At 50.5% G+C, this 17,967-nt stretch overlaps 1 protein-coding gene across 2 annotated transcripts in view; it reads left to right on the top strand.

Moving 5' to 3' along the window:
• The window catches only part of LOC142905314 (uncharacterized), a 79,150-nt gene that overhangs the window by 43,986 nt on the left and 17,197 nt on the right, over positions 1–17,967 (top strand). For both annotated transcript variants that reach the window (XM_076064301.1, XM_076064300.1), the window contains exons 2-6: positions 5,028–5,107; positions 5,591–5,825; positions 8,486–8,626; positions 10,577–10,649; positions 11,256–11,380. In XM_076064301.1, coding sequence (XP_075920416.1) covers positions 5,028–5,107; positions 5,591–5,825; positions 8,486–8,626; positions 10,577–10,649; positions 11,256–11,380 — 654 coding nt within the window. The remainder of the gene's footprint in view (positions 1–5,027; positions 5,108–5,590; positions 5,826–8,485; positions 8,627–10,576; positions 10,650–11,255; positions 11,381–17,967) is intronic.

Genomic DNA, 17,967 nt, shown 5'->3' with positions numbered 1-17,967 from the left:
GTTAGACTGATGGCCTTAATCTAAGTTGTCTTGTGGTTGTTGTTGTTGTTGTACGGAGTTAGACTGATGGCCTTAATCTAAGTTGTCTTGTGGTTGTGGTTGTTGTTGTTTGACTTACATCCCACTGGGCATACTCCGACTGATGCTCCTGTTGTTTGTGGAGTAACTCATGCAGCCAGCTATGGCTCTAGGGTTTAGTGTTACATGTTATTTATGTAGTTTATTGTTAAACATTCGGTCACAGTCCTTGCGGTCACTGTTACGTTGCAATTATGGCTTTTATTTTGGTGATTTGGAAAAGGTATTTTGGTTTGGCCATGTTTTTGTTTATTGTAGTACGGAGTTAGACTGATGGCCTTAATCTAAGTTGTCTTGTGGTTGTTGTTGTAGTACGGAGTTAGACTGATGGCGTTAATCTAAGTTGTCTTGTGGTTGTTGTTGTAGTATGGAGTTAGACTGATGGCCTTAATCTAAGTTGTCTTGTGGTTGTTGTTGTACTACGGAGTTCGACTGACGGCCTTAATCTAAGTTGTCTTGTGGTTGTTGATGTAGTATGGAGTTAGACTGATGGCCTTAATCTAAGTTGTCTTGTGGTTGTTGTTGTAGTACGGAGTTAGACTGATGGCCTTATTCTAAGTTGTCTTATGGTTGTTATTGTTGTAGTACGGAGTTAGACTGATGGCCTTAATCTAAGTTGTCTTGTGGTTGTTGTTGTAGTACGGAGTTAGACTGATGGCCTTAATCTAAGTTGTCTTGTGGTTGTTGTTGTAGTAAGGAGTTAGACTGATGGCCTTAATCTAAGTTGTCTTGTGGTTGATTTTGTAGTACAGAGTTAGACTGACGGCCTTAATCTAAGTTGTCTTGTGGTTGTTGTTGTAGTACGGAGTTTTACTGACGGCCTTAATCTAAGTTGTCTTGTGGTTGTTGTTGTAGTACGGAGTTAGACTGATGGGGTTAATCTAAGTTGTCTTGTGGTTGTTGTTGTAGTACGGAGTTAGACTGATGGCCTTAATCTTAGTTGTCTTGTGGTTGTTGTTGCAGTACGGAGTTAGACTGATGGCCTTAATCTAAGTTGTCTTGTGGTTGTTGTTGTAGTACGGAGTTAGACTTATGGCCTTAATCTAAGTTGTCTTGTGGTAGTTTTTGTAGTACGGAGTTAGACTGATGGCCTTAATCTAAGTTGTCTTGTGGTGGTTGTAGTAGTACGGCGTTAGACTGATGGCCTTAATCTAAGTTGTCTTGTGGTTGTTGTTGTAGTACGGAGTTAGGCTGATGGCCTTAATCTAAGTTGTCTTGTGGTTGTTGTTGTTGTACGGAGTTAGATTGATGGCCCTAATCTAAGTTGTCTTGTGGTGGTTGTAGTAGTACGGAGTTAGACTGATGGCCTTAATCTAAGTTGTCTTGTGGTTGTTGTTGTACGGAGTTAGACTGATGGCCTTAATCTAAGTTGTCTTGTGGTTGTTGTTGTTGTTGTAGTACGGAGTTAGACTGATGGCCTTAATCTAAGTTGTCTTGTGGTTGTGGTTGTTGTTGTTTGACTTACATCCCACTGGGGATACTCCGACTGATGCTCCTGTTGTTTGTGGAGTAACTCATGCAGCCAGCTATGGCTCTAGGGTTTAGTGTTACATGTTATTTATGTAGTTTATTGTTAAACATTCGGTCACAGTCCTTGCGGTCACTGTTACGTTGCAATTATGGCTTTTATTTTGGTGATTTGGAAAAGGTATTTTGGTTTGGCCATGTTTTTGTTTATTGTAGTACGGAGTTAGACTGATGGCCTTAATCTAAGTTGTCTTGTGGTTGTTGTTGTAGTACGGAGTTAGACTGATGGCCTTAATCTAAGTTGTCTTGTGGTTGTTGTTGTTGTTGTACGGAGTTAGACTGATGGCCTTAATCTAAGTTGTCTTGTGGTTGTTGTTGTAGTACGGAGTTAGACTGACGGCCTTAATCTAAGTTGTCTTGTGGTTGTTGTTGTAGTATGGAGTTAGACTGATGGCCTTAATCTAAGTTGTCTCGTGGTTGTTGTTGTTGTACGGAGTTAGACTGATGGCCTTAATCTAAGTTGTCTTGTGGTTGTTGTTGTAGTACGGAGTTAGACTGATGGCCTTAATCTAAGTTGTCTTGTGGTTGTTGTTGTAGTATGGAGTTAGACTGATGGCCTTAAACTAAGTTGTCTTGTGGTTGTTGTTGTTGTACGGAGTTAGACTGACGGCCTTAATCTAAGTTGTCTTGTGGTTGTTGTTGTAGTACGGAGTTAGACTGAAGGCCTTAATCTAAGTTGTCTTGTGGTTGATTTTGTAGTACAGAGTTAGACTGATGGCCTTAATCTAAGTTGTCTTGTGGTTGTTGTTGTAGTACGGAGTTAGACTGATGGCCTTAATCTAAGTTGTCTTGTGGTTGTTGTTGTCGTACGGAGTTAGACTTATGGCCTTAATCTAAGTTGTCTTGTGGTTGTTGTTGTAGTACGGAGTTAGACTGATGGCCTTAATCTAAGTTGTCTTGTGGTTGTTGTTGTAGTACGGAGTTCGACTGAAGGCCTTAATCTAAGTTGTCTTGTGGTTGTTGTTGTTGTTGTTGTACGGAGTTAGACTGATGGCCTTAATCTAAGTTGTCTTGTGGTTGTTGTTGTAGTACGGAGTTAGACTGATGGCCTTAATCTAAGTTGTCTTGTGGTTGTTGTTGTAGTACGGAGTTAGACTGATGGCCTTAATCTAAGTTGTCTTGTGGTTGTTGTTGTAGTAACGGAGTTAGACTGACGGCCTTATTCTAAGTTGTCTTGTGGTTGTTGTTGTAGTACGGAGTTAGACTGATGGCCTTAATCTAAGTTGTCTTGTGGTTGTTGTTGTTGTTGTTGTACGGAGTTAGACTGATGGCCTTAATCTAAGTTGTGTTGTGGTTGTTGTTGTAGTACGGAGTTAGACTGATGGCCTTAATCTAAGTTGTCTTGTGGTTGTTGTTGTAGTACGGAGTTAGACTGATGGCCTTAATCTAAGTTGTCTTGTGGTTGTTGTTGTAGTAACGGAGTTAGACTGACGGCCTTATTCTAAGTTGTCTTGTGGTTGTTGTTGTAGTACGGAGTTAGACTGACAGCCTTAATCTTAGTTGTCTTGTGGTTGTTGTTGTTGTATGGAGTTAGACTGACGGCCTTAATCTAAGTTGTCTTATGGTTGTTATTGTTGTAGTACGGAGTTAGACTGACGGCCTTAATCTAAGTTGTCTTGTGGTTGTTGTAGTACGGAGTTAGACTGATGGCCTTAATCTAAGTTGTCTTGTGGTTGTTGTAGTACGGAGTTAGACTGATGGCCTTAATCTAAGTTGTCTTGTGGTTGTTGTTGTAGTACGGAGTTAGACTGATGGCCTTAATCTAAGTTGTCTTGTGGTTCTTGTTGTAGTAACGGAGTTAGACTGATGGCCTTAATCTAAGTTGTCTTGTGGTTGTTGTTGTAGTATGGAGTTAGACTGATGGCCTTAATCTAAGTTGTCTTGTGGTTGTTGTTGTTGTACGGAGTTAGATTGACGGCCTTAATCTAAGTTGTCTTGTGGTTGTTGTTGTAGTACGGAGTTAGACTGATGGCGTTAATCTAAGTTGTCTCGTGGTTGTTGTTGTTGTAGTACGGAGTTAGACTGATGGCCTTAATCTAAGTTGTCTTGTGGTTATTGTTGTAGTACGGAGTTAGATTGACGGTCTTAATCTAAGTTGTCTTGTGGTTGTTGTAGTAGTACGGAGTTAAGACTGATGGCCTTAATCTAAGTTGTCTTGTGGTTGTTGTAGTACGGAGTTAGACTGATGGCCTTAATCTAAGTTGTCTTGTGGTTGTTGTAGTACGGAGTTAGACTGATGGCCTTAATCTAAGTTGTCTTGTGGTTGTTGTTGTAGTACGGAGTTAGACTGATGGCCTTAATCTAAGTTGTCTTGTGGTTCTTGTTGTAGTAACGGAGTTAGACTGATGGCCTTAATCTAAGTTGTCTTGTGGTTGTTGTTGTAGTATGGAGTTAGACTGATGGCCTTAATCTAAGTTGTCTTGTGGTTGTTGTTGTTGTACGGAGTTAGATTGACGGCCTTAATCTAAGTTGTCTTGTGGTTGTTGTTGTAGTACGGAGTTAGACTGATGGCGTTAATCTAAGTTGTCTCGTGGTTGTTGTTGTTGTAGTACGGAGTTAGACTGATGGCCTTAATCTAAGTTGTCTTGTGGTTGTTGTTGTAGTACGGAGTTAGATTGACGGTCTTAATCTAAGTTGTCTTGTGGTTGTTGTTGTAGTACGGAGTTAGACTGATTGCCTTAATCTAAGTTGTCTTGTGGTTGTTGTTGTAGTACGGAGTTAGACTGATGGCCTTAATCTAAGTTGTCTTGTGGTTGTTGTAGTAGTACGGAGTTAAGACTGATGGCCTTAATGTAAGTTGTCTTGTGGTTGTTGTTGTAGTACGGAGTTAGACTGATGGCGTTAATCTAAGTTGTCTCGTGGTTGTTGTTGTTGTAGTACGGAGTTAGACTGATGGCCTTAATCTAAGTTGTCTTGTGGTTGTTGTTGTAGTACGGAGTTAGACTGATGGCCTTAATCTAAGTTGTCTTGTGCTTGTTGTTGTTGTTTGACTTGGTGTACGGTGCTATTTCAGGAATATTTTGATGTTTTTTTCCCTGGATTTTCTGTTTGCACAGTCACACACATAGTCACTTCAAGACGTTTTTCATGTTCGTGTTTTAGTTTTTTTGTTTGTTGCAGTTGCACCCCGATTCAAGAGCCGAATGGCTCACAGGGCTTTACCAAAAATAAATGAAATGATGAAAAATGAAACTATGAAACTGTGTCTTTCCTGTGTCTCCCCGTGTCTCCCTGTGTCTCCCTGTCTCCCTGCGTGTCCCCGTGTCTCTCTGTGTCTCCCCGTGTCTCCCTGTGTCTCCCTGTGTCTCTCCACGTCTCCCCACGTCTCCCCGTGTCTCCCTGTGTCTCTCTGCGTGTCCCCATGTCTCCCCGTGTCTCCCTGTGTCTACCCGTGTCTACCCGTGTCTCCCCGTGTCTCCCAGGCCCAGCGGAGCTGGATCGAGCGATCCTTCTGTAAGAGGGAATGCATCCACGTCATACAGAGCTCCAAAGATCCACACAGGTGAGGGTGGGACTCCCCTAGGTCCACTCAGCCTCAACAGACTCGCGGAGACTCACCCACCAACTCAGTCACCCACTCGCCCAACCACCCACTCACTCACTCGTTCACCCACCCACCCACTCACCCACTCACACACCCACCCACTCACCACCCACCCACGCAACCACCCACACACCCACTCACTCATCCACCCATTCACCCACCCACCCACTCATCCACCCACTCACCCACTCACCCACCCACTCAGCCACCCACCCACTCAACCACCCACCCACTCACCCACCCACCCACTCACCCACTCAACCATCCACCCACCCACTCATCCACTCAACCACCCACCCACCCACTCACCCACCCACCCACTCACTCACCCAGCCACCCACCCACCAACTCACTCACCCAGCCAGCTACCCACCCACCAACCCCACTCACCCACCCACCCACACCGTCACCAACTCTCCACCCTCCCCACCCCAACCGCAGATGCTGCTGTGGCCGCCTCATTGGCCAGCACGTTGGCCTCGTGCCCTACGTCATCCCGCGGGCGGCCAATCAGAGCCCGGCAACGGGCAGCAAGCACGCGGCGGAGACGGCAGCGGCGGCGGCGAGTGGCCAATCACAGGAGCGCTGGAGCGTGACGCAGCACACGCACGCGAGCCCCACGGACGCCTATGGCACCATCGAGTTTCATGGGGCAGGACACTCAAACAAGGCCATGGTGAGGAGGTGGTGGTGGTGAGGGTGGTGAGGTGGTAGAGGTGAGGTGGTGAGGGTGAGGAGGTGGTGGTGAGGACGTGGTGGTGGTGAGGGTGAGGAGGTGGTAGAGGTGGTGAGGTGGTGGTGAGGAGGTGGTGAGGAGGTGGTGAGGGTGAGGAGGTGGTGGTGGTGAGGTGGTGGTGGTGAGGAGGTGGTGGTGGTGATGGTGAGGTGGTGGTGGTGGTGAGGTGGTGGTGAGGTGGTGGTAGTGGTGGTGGTGATGATGTGGTGGTGGGGGTGGTGGTGAGGTGGTGGTGGGGGTGGTGGTGGTGAGGTGGTGATGTGGTGGTGGGGGTGGTGGTGGGGGTGGTGGTGGTGAGGTGGTGAGGTGGGGGTGGTGGTGGTGGTGGTGAGGAGGTGGTGGTGGTGAGGTGATGGTGGTGGTGAGGTGGTGGTGGTGAGGTGGTGGTGAGGTGGTGGTGGTGAGGTGGTGGTGAGGTGGTGGTGGTGGTGGTGAGGTGGTAGTGGTGGTGAGGTGGTGGTGGTGAGGTGGTGGTGGTGAGGTGGTGGTGGTGAAGGTGAGGTGGTGGTGAGGTGGTGGTGGTGGTTGTGGTGGTGGTGGTAAAGGTAATGGTGGTGGTGGTGATGGTGGTGATGATGATGATGGTGTTATCATCATCATCCTCACTGTGGGGAGCCCATCAGGTTAGATCATCCAATGGTGGGGTTGAGGTTATTCGCAGTTTATCACGTGACTAGGAGATGTTGACTACCTCGCCCGGTGCACAGGAGGTCGTGGGTTCTATCTGGTGTCTCCCTAAGTGTCTCCCCCCCCCCCCCCGTGTCTCCCCCAGTATGCACGTGTCTCCCCGTGTCTCCCCGTGTCTCCCCCCCGTGTCTCCCCCCGTGTCTCCCCGTGTCTCCCACCCGTGTTTCCCCCGTGTCTCCCCGTGTCTCACCGTGTCTCCCCGTGTCTCACCGTGTCTCCCCGTGTCTCCCCGTGTCTCCCCCCCGTGTCTCCCCCCGTGTCTCCCCGTGTCTCCCACCCGTGTTTCCCCCGTGTCTCCCCGTGTCTCACCGTGTCTCCCCGTGTCTCCCCCCCGTGTCTCCCCCCCGTGTCTCCCCCCGTGTCTCCCCGTGTCTCCCACCCGTGTTTCCCCCGTGTCTCCCCGTGTCTCACCGTGTCTCCCCCCCGTGTCTCCCCCCCGTGTCCCCCCCCCGTGTCTCCCCCCCGTGTCTCCCCCCCGTGTCTCCCCCAGTATGCACGTGTCTCCCCGTGTCTCCCCGTGTCTCACCGTGTCTCCCCCCGTGTCTCCCCGTGTCTCACCGTGTCTCTCCCCGTGTCTCCCCCAGTATGCACGTGTCTCCCCCCCGTGTCTCCCCCCCGTGTCTCCCCGTGTCTCCCCCCGTGTCTCCCCCCCGTGTCTCACCGTGTCTCCCCCCGTGTCTCCAGTATGCACGTATCTCACCGTGTCTCCCCCCCCGTGTCTCCCCCCCGTGTCTCCCCCCCGTGGCTCACCGTGTCTCCCCGTGTCTCCCCGTGTCTCCCCCCGTGTCTCCCCGTGTCTCACCGTGTCTCCCCGTGTCTCCCCCCGTGTCTCCCCGTGTCTCACCGTGTCTCCCCCCGTGTCTCCCCGTGTCTCACCGTGTCTCTCCCCGTGTCTCCCCGTGTCTCCCCCAGTATGCACGTGTCTCCCCCCCGTGTCTCTCCCCCCGTGTCTCCCGGTGTCTCCCCCCCCGTGTCTCCCCGTGTCTCACCGTGTCTCCCCGTGTCTCCCCCCCGTGTCTCACCGTGTCTCCCCGTGTCTCCCCCCGTGTCTCCCCCCGTGTCTCCCCCCCGTGTCTCCCCCCCGTGTCTCACCGTGTCTCCCCCCGTGTTTCCCCCCGTGTCTCCCCGTGTCTCCCCCCCGTGTCTCACCGTGTCTCCCCGTGTCTCCCCCCGTGTCTCCCCCCCGTGTCTCACCGTGTCTCCCCGTGTCTCCCCCCCGTGTCTCACCGTGTCTCCCCGTGTCTCCCCCCGTGTCTCCCCCCCGTGTCTCACCGTGTCTCCCCGTGTCTCCCCCCCGTGTCTCACCGTGTCTCCCCGTGTCTCCCCCCGTGTCTCCCCCCCGTGTCTCACCGTGTCTCCCCGTGTCTCCCCCCGTGTCTCCCCCCGTGTCTCCCCCCGTGTTTCCCCCCGTGTCTCCCCCCCGTGTCTCACCGTGTCTCCCCGTGTCTCCCCCCGTGTCTCACCGTGTCTCCCCGTGTCTCCCCCCGTGTCTCCCCCCCGTGTCTCACCGTGTCTCCCCCCGTGTCTCCCCCCGTGTCTCCCCCCGTGTCTCACCGTGTTTCCCCCCGTGTCTCCCCATGTCTCCCCCCCGTGTCTCACCGTGTCTCCCCGTGTCTCCCTTCCGTGTCTCACCGTGTCTCCCCGTGTCTCCCTTCCGTGTCTCCCCCCCGTGTCTCACCGTGTCTCCCCGTGTCTCCAGTATGCACGTGTCTCACCGTGTCTCCCCCGTGTCTCCTCCCCGTGTCTCACCGTGTCTCACCGTGTCTCCCCGTGTCTCCCCCCCGTGTCTCACTGTGTCTCCCCGTGTCTCCAGTATGCCCGTGTCTCACCGTGTCTCCCCCGTGTCTCCCCCCGTGTCTCACCGTGTCTCCCCGTGTCTCACCGTGTCTCACCGTGTCTCCCCGTGTCTCCAGTATGCACGTGTCTCCCTGGACACGAAGCCGGAGCTGCTGCTGCAGCTGCTGCTGCGTGAGTGGCAGATGGAGCTACCCAAGCTGCTCATCTCGGTACACGGAGGACTCCAGAACTTCGAGTTGCAGCCCAAACTCAAGCAGGTGACCGCTCACCACTCACCACTACCACTCACCACCACCACTCACCACTCACTCACTCACTCACCCACTCACTCACCCACTCACTCACTCACCCACTCACTCACCAAATCACCACTACCACTCACCACCACCACTCACCACTCATTCACTCACTCACCCACTCACTCACTCACCCACCCACCCACTCACCACTCACCCACTCACTCACCACCCACCCACTCACTCACCCACTCAACCCACTCACCCACCCACCCACTCACCCACCCACTCACTCACCCACTCACTCACCCACTCACCCACCCACCCACTCACCACTCACCCACTCACTCACCACCCACCCACTCACTCACCCACTCAACCCACTCACCCACCCACTCACTCACCCACTCACTCACCCACTCACCCACCCACCCACCCACTCACCACTCACCCACTCACTCACCACTCACCCACTCACTCACTCACTCACCCACTCACCCACTCACTCACTCACCACTCACCACTACCACTCACTCACTCACCACTCACTCACCACCACCGCTCATCACTCACCACTACCACTCACCACTACTACTCACTCACCACTACCACTCACTCACCACTACCACTCACCACTACCACTCACCACTCACCGCTACCACTCACCGCTACCACTCACCGCTACCACTCAACCACTACCACTCACCACTACCACTCACCACTACCACTCACCACTACCACTCACCACTCACTACTATCACTCACCACTGCCGCTCACCACTACCACTCACCACTACCACTACCACTCACCACTACCACTCACCACTACCACTACCACTCACCACTACCACTCACCACTACCACTCACCACTCACCGCTACCACTCACCACTACCACTCACGACTACCACTCACCACTACCACTCACCACTACCACTACCACTCACCACTACCACTACCACTCACTCACCACTACCACTCACCACTACCACTGCCGCTCACCACTCACCACTACCACTCACCACTACCACTCACCACTACCACTCACCAATGCCGCTCACCACTCACCACTACCACTCACCACTACCACTCACCACTACTACTACCACTCACCACTACCACTCACCACTACCACTCACCACTACCACTACCACTCACCACTACCACTACCACTCACTCACCACTACCACTCACCACTACCACTCACCACTACCACTCACCACTCACCACTACCACTCACCACTACCACTCACCACTCACCACTACCACTCACCACTACCACTCACCACTACCACTACCACTCACCACTACCACTCACCACTACCACTCACCACTATCACTCACCACTACCACTACCACTCACCACTACCACTCACCACTACCACTCACCACTACCACTCACCACTACCACTCACCACTCACCACTACCACTACCACTCACCACTACCACTACCACTCACCACTACCACTCACCACTACCACTCACCACTCGCTAATCAGCATGCGACACCCCGTGTCTCCGTATATCTCCGTGTGTCTCCGTGTCTCCCCGTGTCTCCCTGTGTCTCCCCGTGTGTCTCCCCGTGTCTCCGTGTCCACGTGTCCCCGTGTGTCTCTGTGTCTCCCCGTGTCTCCGTGTGTCTCCGTGTGTCTCTGCGTGTCTCCGTGTGTCCCCGTGTCTCTCCGTGTCCCCGTGTCTCCCCGTGTCTCCGTGTGTCTCCGTGTATCCCCGTGTGTCTCCGTGTGTCCCCGTGTCTCCCCGTGTCCCCGTGTGTCCCCCTGTCTCCGTGTCTCCCCGTGTCCCCGTGTCTCCGTGTCTCCGTGTGTCTCCGTGTGTCTCTGCGTGTCTCCGTGTGTCTCCGTGTCTCTCCGTGTCCCCGTGTCTCCCCGTGTGTCTCCGTGTGTCACTGCGTGTCTCCGTGTGTCACTGCGTGTCTCCCCGTGTCCCCGTGTGTCTCCGTGTCTGAGACAGGTGTTTGGGAAAGGTCTCATTAAAGCTGCCATGACGACAGGAGCTTGGATCTTTACTCAAGGAGTCAACACAGGTGACATGCTCGCTCACTCATTCATTCACTCATTCATTCACTCATTCACCAACTCAATCACTCACTCATTCACCCACTCATTCATTCATTCATTCACCAACTCATTCACCAACTCATTCACTCACCAACTCATTCACTCATTCACCAACTCATTTACTCACCAACTGATTCACTCATTCACCAACTCATTCACTCATTCATTCACCCACTCATTCACTCATTCATTCACCAACTCATTCACTCATTCACCAACTCATTCACTCACCAACTCATTCACCCACTCATTCACTCACTCACCCACTCACCCACTAACTCACCCACTCACCCACCCACTCACTCACTCACCCACTCACCCACTCACTCACTCACCCACCCACTCACTCACCCACCCACTCACCCACTCACTCACTCACCAACTCACTCACTCACTCACCCACTCACTCACTCACCCACTCACTCACCCACTCACCCACCCACTCACCCACTCACTCACTCACCCACTCACTCACTCACCCACTCACTCACCCACTCACCCACTTGCTCTGTGTGTCTATCTGCGTGTGTCTCTGTGTGTGTGTGTGTCTATCTACGTGCGTCTATCCACAGGGGTGATCCGTCATGTTGGTGATGCCCTCAAGGACCACTCGTCTAAGTCTCGGGGGAAGATCTGCACTGTGGGACTGGCACCTTGGGGCATCGTGGAGAACAAAGATGACCTTGTGGGGAAAGACGTGAGCATCACTACCAGTTAGTAGGACTAGTTAGTAGTAGTTACTCCATCTCCTCAGCAACCCACGACCACCACCCATCCTTGCAGCGCCTCACGGCTCTCCGAAACCTCCGAGCGAAGGCTGCGGTAAGCCTCCTCATTTCTCCGACGCGGGATGCTGTTGCCGATGACAGTGGGCCTGTCGCTTTTTCTCAGTCAGCCTGAACACCTCCTCCGTCAGCCAGGGTCTCTGGGGAGGTCTGGACCGTGTACCCAAAGCCGCCATTGCAGCTGCATGAGTCACAGTCCTAAACCTCGCCCATTTACCCTCGACATCAGGAGGAGTCGGGGACGATGCCAATCCCAGCCGCAAGCGACGATGAAATTCTCGCTTGCAACTTTCATCAGCGAGCTGAGACCAGGCCACTAGGGGTTTGAATGGGGTCCTGGGTGTACACCCACCACCGGAGTGGAAGAATGGCAGGCGCATCTTACAGATGACTAGTCGATGGTCAGAGGGCAGATCAGCTCCACGGTAGGTCCTGGTGTCAAGGACATGGGCTCGCATCTGCTGGTCCGTCACTATGTAGTCCAGCAGATGTTCTTGCTTGGACCCGGGATGCATCCATGATGTTGTGTGGATGCGCCGATGCCGGAACAGCGTGTTGGTAATTACAAGCCCGTGGGCTGCATAAAAATCTAACAGCCTACTGCCATTGTTATTGAGCTGATCTGGCCCATGCCCTCCAATCACTCCAGACCAGGTGCCAGCATCATGACCAACTCGGGCATTGAAGTCACCCAACATGATGACTCTATCCCGAGGGGCCACTTTAGCCAGCACCTGTGACAGGAGGTCATGTAAAGCGTCTGACTCATCGGCCTTGCCTGCATCCCTCCACGGATGTTCGTCTTCGGTGGGGGCATAAGTAACCACGACCACCACTCCTCGCCTCCGGTTGATGGGAAGGCGAGCCCAAAGTAGCCTGGGGCTTACAGCTTCCCACACCTCACTGCCACGCTCCCACACCCCCTTCATTCTTTTGTTAGGAAGAAGAGCCACACCCTGTTGTTTGGCAGTCTCCTGCCACCGAGTAGAGGACTGTCCACCCCTCATGGTGGCAGGAGCCAGAGGCCGGTCCACCGGACCTCCCGAATGCCACATAGATCCAGGCGGTACCGGTCCAGCTCCCGACGGAGGAGTGGCAGCCTCTCCTCCGCGGTGAGCGTTCGAACATTCCACGTGGCCATCCGTAGTGGCTTTTCGTTGTTTCTGGAGGAGCCCCGAGGGTAGAGATTCAATCTCCGCCAATTGGGGTTTGTCCAGGAGACGTCATAGACGCCTGTACCCCCGGGGCCTCCGACACAAGCTTATTAAATTTTGATTTAAAGCTTTCGTGACTGCAGTAATTCATATTCTTAGTTTTTTCGGTAAAGTCACGTTGAAGAGAAACAACAAAATAACAAAATATATATAAAAAATAAAAAATTCTCACGAAGTTTCGACCATAACTCAAACGGTCATCATCAGGTGTGTCGGTTTGCATAAATTTATTTTGAAAACGGCATATTTATTTATTTATTTATATAAAAAAATAACGTTTGCGTCACGCGCAACGATTGGCAGTTTGCCCAGGACTAGTCCATCTATTTTTTGAAAAGAGGAGGGGGGAGACGAAATTTGTTTTTATGTATGCTGTCTGAAAGCCACTGTAAGCGTGAACAATCAATCAAGAACTGAAATGATTTATCAAATCTTTCCAATGATTGCTAAGATAGAATCCATCTTCTCGGTTGAAATTGTCTCTGTGCTTGTATATGTGGATAGCCTCATGAACGAATCTCTCATGGAAGCCAGATGGCTTACAAAGAACCTCCGTCTTGGAAAAGTCAATGGCATGTGAGCCTACTGAATTAGAACAATTATCTGCTACGGCCGAGGTGTTGGTCCTACCGTGTTTAAGGTCTGCTTTATGTTCACGAATGCGGTCCGAGATATGGCGTTTGGTTTCTCCAATGTAACTACTACCACAGAGGCAACTTAGTTTGTAGACACCAGGGTATTGTATGTCCGGAATCACATCTTTTACAGACGGAACCAGATCACGGATTTTATGTAATGTGTTGAAACGGACCTGGATCTTGTGTTTATTCAAGATTTTGGAGATCTTTTTTGTGATCCCAGCAATGTAGGGTAAAGTGATGGTTTTGAAAGGCTCCTCAAGAGGGTTCTTCTTCATGGTTTGAGTGATAGCTTTGCGGATTGTATAGTCGGAGTAACCATTAGCCCTAAGAGCTTGGTGTACGTGCTTGAGTTCACTGCTTATGTGTTCCTAGTCGGATATGCATTGGGCTCTATGATACAGAGTCTTGATGAGATAATTCTTCTGTGATGGATGGTGGTGGGAATCCGGTTTCAGATAAGCATCCGTATGGGTAGCTTTCCTGTAGACAGAGTGGCTCATTGAACCATCAGGTCTCTTTTTAATTAGGACATCCAAAAAAGGTATCTTGCCATCTATTTCGACTTCCATGGTAAATCTGATGGCTGGGTGTATGGAATTGATGTGGTCGAAGAATTGGTCTAGAGCAGGCCGGCCATGTGGCCAGATGACAAAAGTGTCATCCACGTACCTCTTCCATAAGGTTGGGCGCAGAGTGGCAGTCTGGATGGCGTCAGTCTCAAATTTCTCCATGAAAATGTTAGCTATAACTGGAGAAAGGGGGGAGCCCATTGGGGTGCCCTCAGTTTGTTTGTAGAAAGTTCCATTCCAAGTGAAGTATGTATTGGTTAAACAGTGTCTCACCAGGGGGGGTACCTCAGTGTTTAGTCCTTGATGAACCAAGTCTTCAATGATTGCAATGGTGTCAGGTACAGGAACCTTGGTGAATAAGGAAACTACATCAAAACTGACAAGCAGGTCGTCTGGGGACAGGGAAATACCCTTGATTGTTGATACCAGGTGAGTAGAATTTTGTACCGCAGAGGTGGTCTTTCCAGTGAAAGGACGCAGGATTTCAGACAAAAAACGAGCTAGTTTGTAGGTGGGGGAGCTGATAGTAGAGACTATGGGACGAAGAGGTGTATCAACTTTATGTATTTTTGGTAAGCCGTATAATCTTGGTGGCCTGGCAGCAGAAGGTTTCAACGAAAACTGTTTAGATTGATCAATTAATGCGGTTGAATCAGAAATTATTTTGTTGGTTTGTGTGACGTTTGTAGACGTTGCTCTCAGGGGCCTGGGTCACATCGCTGCAGACGTAGCAAGATCTGAAATCGCTGCAACCCTCAAAAACGCTAAGATGCCAGCTAGCAACCTCAGCAAAGATGAGCGTTTTGAATTATATAAATTAAAAAAGAGGAATGATATTGTAGTTCTCTCAGCTGACAAAGGCAATGCTACTGTCATCATGGATAAAATAGAATACAACAACAAAATTAAAGAATTACTCGACGATGGTAGTTATACAAAAATAAAAAGAGATCCCACCAACAGCCTCGTCACACAAACCAACAAAATAATTTCTGATTCAACCGCATTAATTGATCAATCTAAACAGTTTTCGTTGAAACCTTCTGCTGCCAGGCCACCAAGATTATACGGCTTACCAAAAATACATAAAGTTGATACACCTCTTCGTCCCATAGTCTCTACTATCAGCTCCCCCACCTACAAACTAGCTCGTTTTTTGTCTGAAATCCTGCGTCCTTTCACTGGAAAGACCACCTCTGCGGTACAAAATTCTACTCACCTGGTATCAACAATCAAGGGTATTTCCCTGTCCCCAGACGACCTGCTTGTCAGTTTTGATGTAGTTTCCTTATTCACCAAGGTTCCTGTACCTGACACCATTGCAATCATTGAAGACTTGGTTCATCAAGGACTAAACACTGAGGTACCCCCCCTGGTGAGACACTGTTTAACCAATACATACTTCACTTGGAATGGAACTTTCTACAAACAAACTGAGGGCACCCCAATGGGCTCCCCCCTTTCTCCAGTTATAGCTAACATTTTCATGGAGAAATTTGAGACTGACGCCATCCAGACTGCCACTCTGCGCCCAACCTTATGGAAGAGGTACGTGGATGACACTTTTGTCATCTGGCCACATGGCCGGCCTGCTCTAGACCAATTCTTCGACCACATCAATTCCATACACCCAGCCATCAGATTTACCATGGAAGTCGAAATAGATGGCAAGATACCTTTTTTGGATGTCCTAATTAAAAAGAGACCTGATGGTTCAATGAGCCTCTCTGTCTACAGGAAAGCTACCCATACGGATGCTTATCTGAAACCGGATTCCCACCACCATCCATCACAGAAGAATTATCTCATCAAGACTCTGTATCATAGAGCCCAATGCATATCCGACCAGGAACACATAAGCAGTGAACTCAAGCACGTACACCAAGCTCTTAGGGCTAATGGTTACTCCGACTATACAATCCGCAAAGCTATCACTCAAACCATGAAGAAGAACCCTCTTGAGGAGCCTTTCAAAACCATCACTTTACCCTACATTGCTGGGATCACAAAAAAGATCTCCAAAATCTTGAATAAACACAAGATCCAGGTCCGTTTCAACACATTACATAAAATCCGTGATCTGGTTCCGTCTGTAAAAGATGTGATTCCGGACATACAATACCCTGGTGTCTACAAACTAAGTTGCCTCTGTGGTAGTAGTTACATTGGAGAAACCAAACGCCATATCTCGGACCGCATTCGTGAACATAAAGCAGACCTTAAACACGGTAGGACCAACACCTCGGCCGTAGCAGATCATTGTTCTAATTCAGTAGGCTCACATGCCATTGACTTTTCCAAGACGGAGGTTCTTTGTAAGCCATCTGGCTTCCATGAGAGATTCGTTCATGAGGCTATCCACATATACAAGCACAGAGACAATTTCAACCGAGAAGATGGATTCTATCTTAGCAATCATTGGAAAGATTTGATAAATCATTTCAGTTCTTGATTGATTGTTCACGCTTACAGTGGCTTTCAGACAGCATACATAAAAACAAATTTCGTCTCCCCCCTCCTCTTTTCAAAAAATAGATGGACTAGTCCTGGGCAAACTGCCAATCGTTGCGCGTGACGCAAACGTCATTTTTTAATATATAAATAAATAAATAAATATGCCGTTTTCAAAATAAATTTATGCAAACTGACACACCTGATGATGACCGTTTGAGTTATGGTCGAAACGTCGTGAGAATTTTTTTATTGTTTTATATATATTTTGTTATTTTGTTGTTTCTCTTCAACGTGACTTTACCGAAAAAACTAAGAATACAAGCTTATTAGTTAGATATTTCAGTCGTGGTTTAATGTGTGGTGGTCACAGACGCCATGAGGGGAATGGGCCAATCGGAATTGGCCCTCTCCCCACGGCACTGCCCACGACAGGGTTGCCCATCCGGCACCGCGGTGAGGTAGGGCGGTTGTTTTTTCCGGACCCATCCACCACTCCCACCGCTACCACTAACTACCACAACTACCACCGCTACCACTAGCTACCACAACTACCACAACTACCACCACTAGCTACCACCACTAGCTACCACCGCTACCACTAACTACCACAACTACCACCGCTACCACCACTAGCTACCACCACTACCACCGCTACCAACGCTACCACAAACTACCACCACTACCACCGCTACCACTAACTACCACAACTACCACCGCTACCACTACTAGCTACCACCGCTACCACTAACTACCACTAACTACCACCACTACCACCGCTACCACCACTACCACCGCTACCACCGCTACCACTAACTACCACCACTACCACCGCTACCACCACTACCACCGCTACCACTAACTACCACAACTACCACCGCTACCACCACTACCTACCACCGCTACCACTAACTACCACTAGCTACCACCGCTACCACTAACTACCACAACTATACCACCGCTAGCTACCACCACTAGCTACCACCACTACCACCACTACCACAACTACCACAACTACCACCGCTACCACCACTAGCTACCACCGCTACCACCACTACCACCACTAGCTACCACCGCTACCACTAATTATCACAACTACCACCGCTACCACTAACTACCACAATTACCACCGCTACCACTAACTACCACAACTACCACCGCTACCACTAACTACCACAACTACAAACCGCTAGCTACCACCGCTACCACCGCTACCACCACTAGCTACCACAACTACCACTAACTACCACAACTATACAACCGCTAGCTACCACCACTAGCTACCACCACTAGCTACCACCGCTACCACTAACTACCACAACTACCACAACTACCACCGCTACCACCACTAGCTACCACTGCTACCACTAACTACCACAACTACCACCGCTACCACCATTAACTACCACAACTACCACAACTATACCACCGCTCCCACCGCTAGCTACCACCGCTACCACCGCTACCACTAACTACCACAGCTACCACCGCTAGCTACCACCGCTACCACTAACTACCACAGCTACCACCGCTAGCTACCACTGCTACCTACCACCGCTACCACTAACTACCACTAACTACCACAACTACCACCGCTAGCTACCACCGCTACCTACCACCGCTA

The sequence above is a fragment of the Petromyzon marinus genome, unplaced genomic scaffold (genome assembly GCF_048934315.1).
Source record: "Petromyzon marinus isolate PM22_M1 ecotype Great Lakes invasive population unplaced genomic scaffold, UKy_Petmar_22M1.pri1.0 PM_Scaffold_38, whole genome shotgun sequence".
NCBI lineage: Eukaryota > Metazoa > Chordata > Hyperoartia > Petromyzontiformes > Petromyzontidae > Petromyzon > Petromyzon marinus.
The sequence above is the reverse complement of the archived record's forward strand: the minus strand, read 5'-3'. Positions and strand labels throughout refer to the sequence as shown.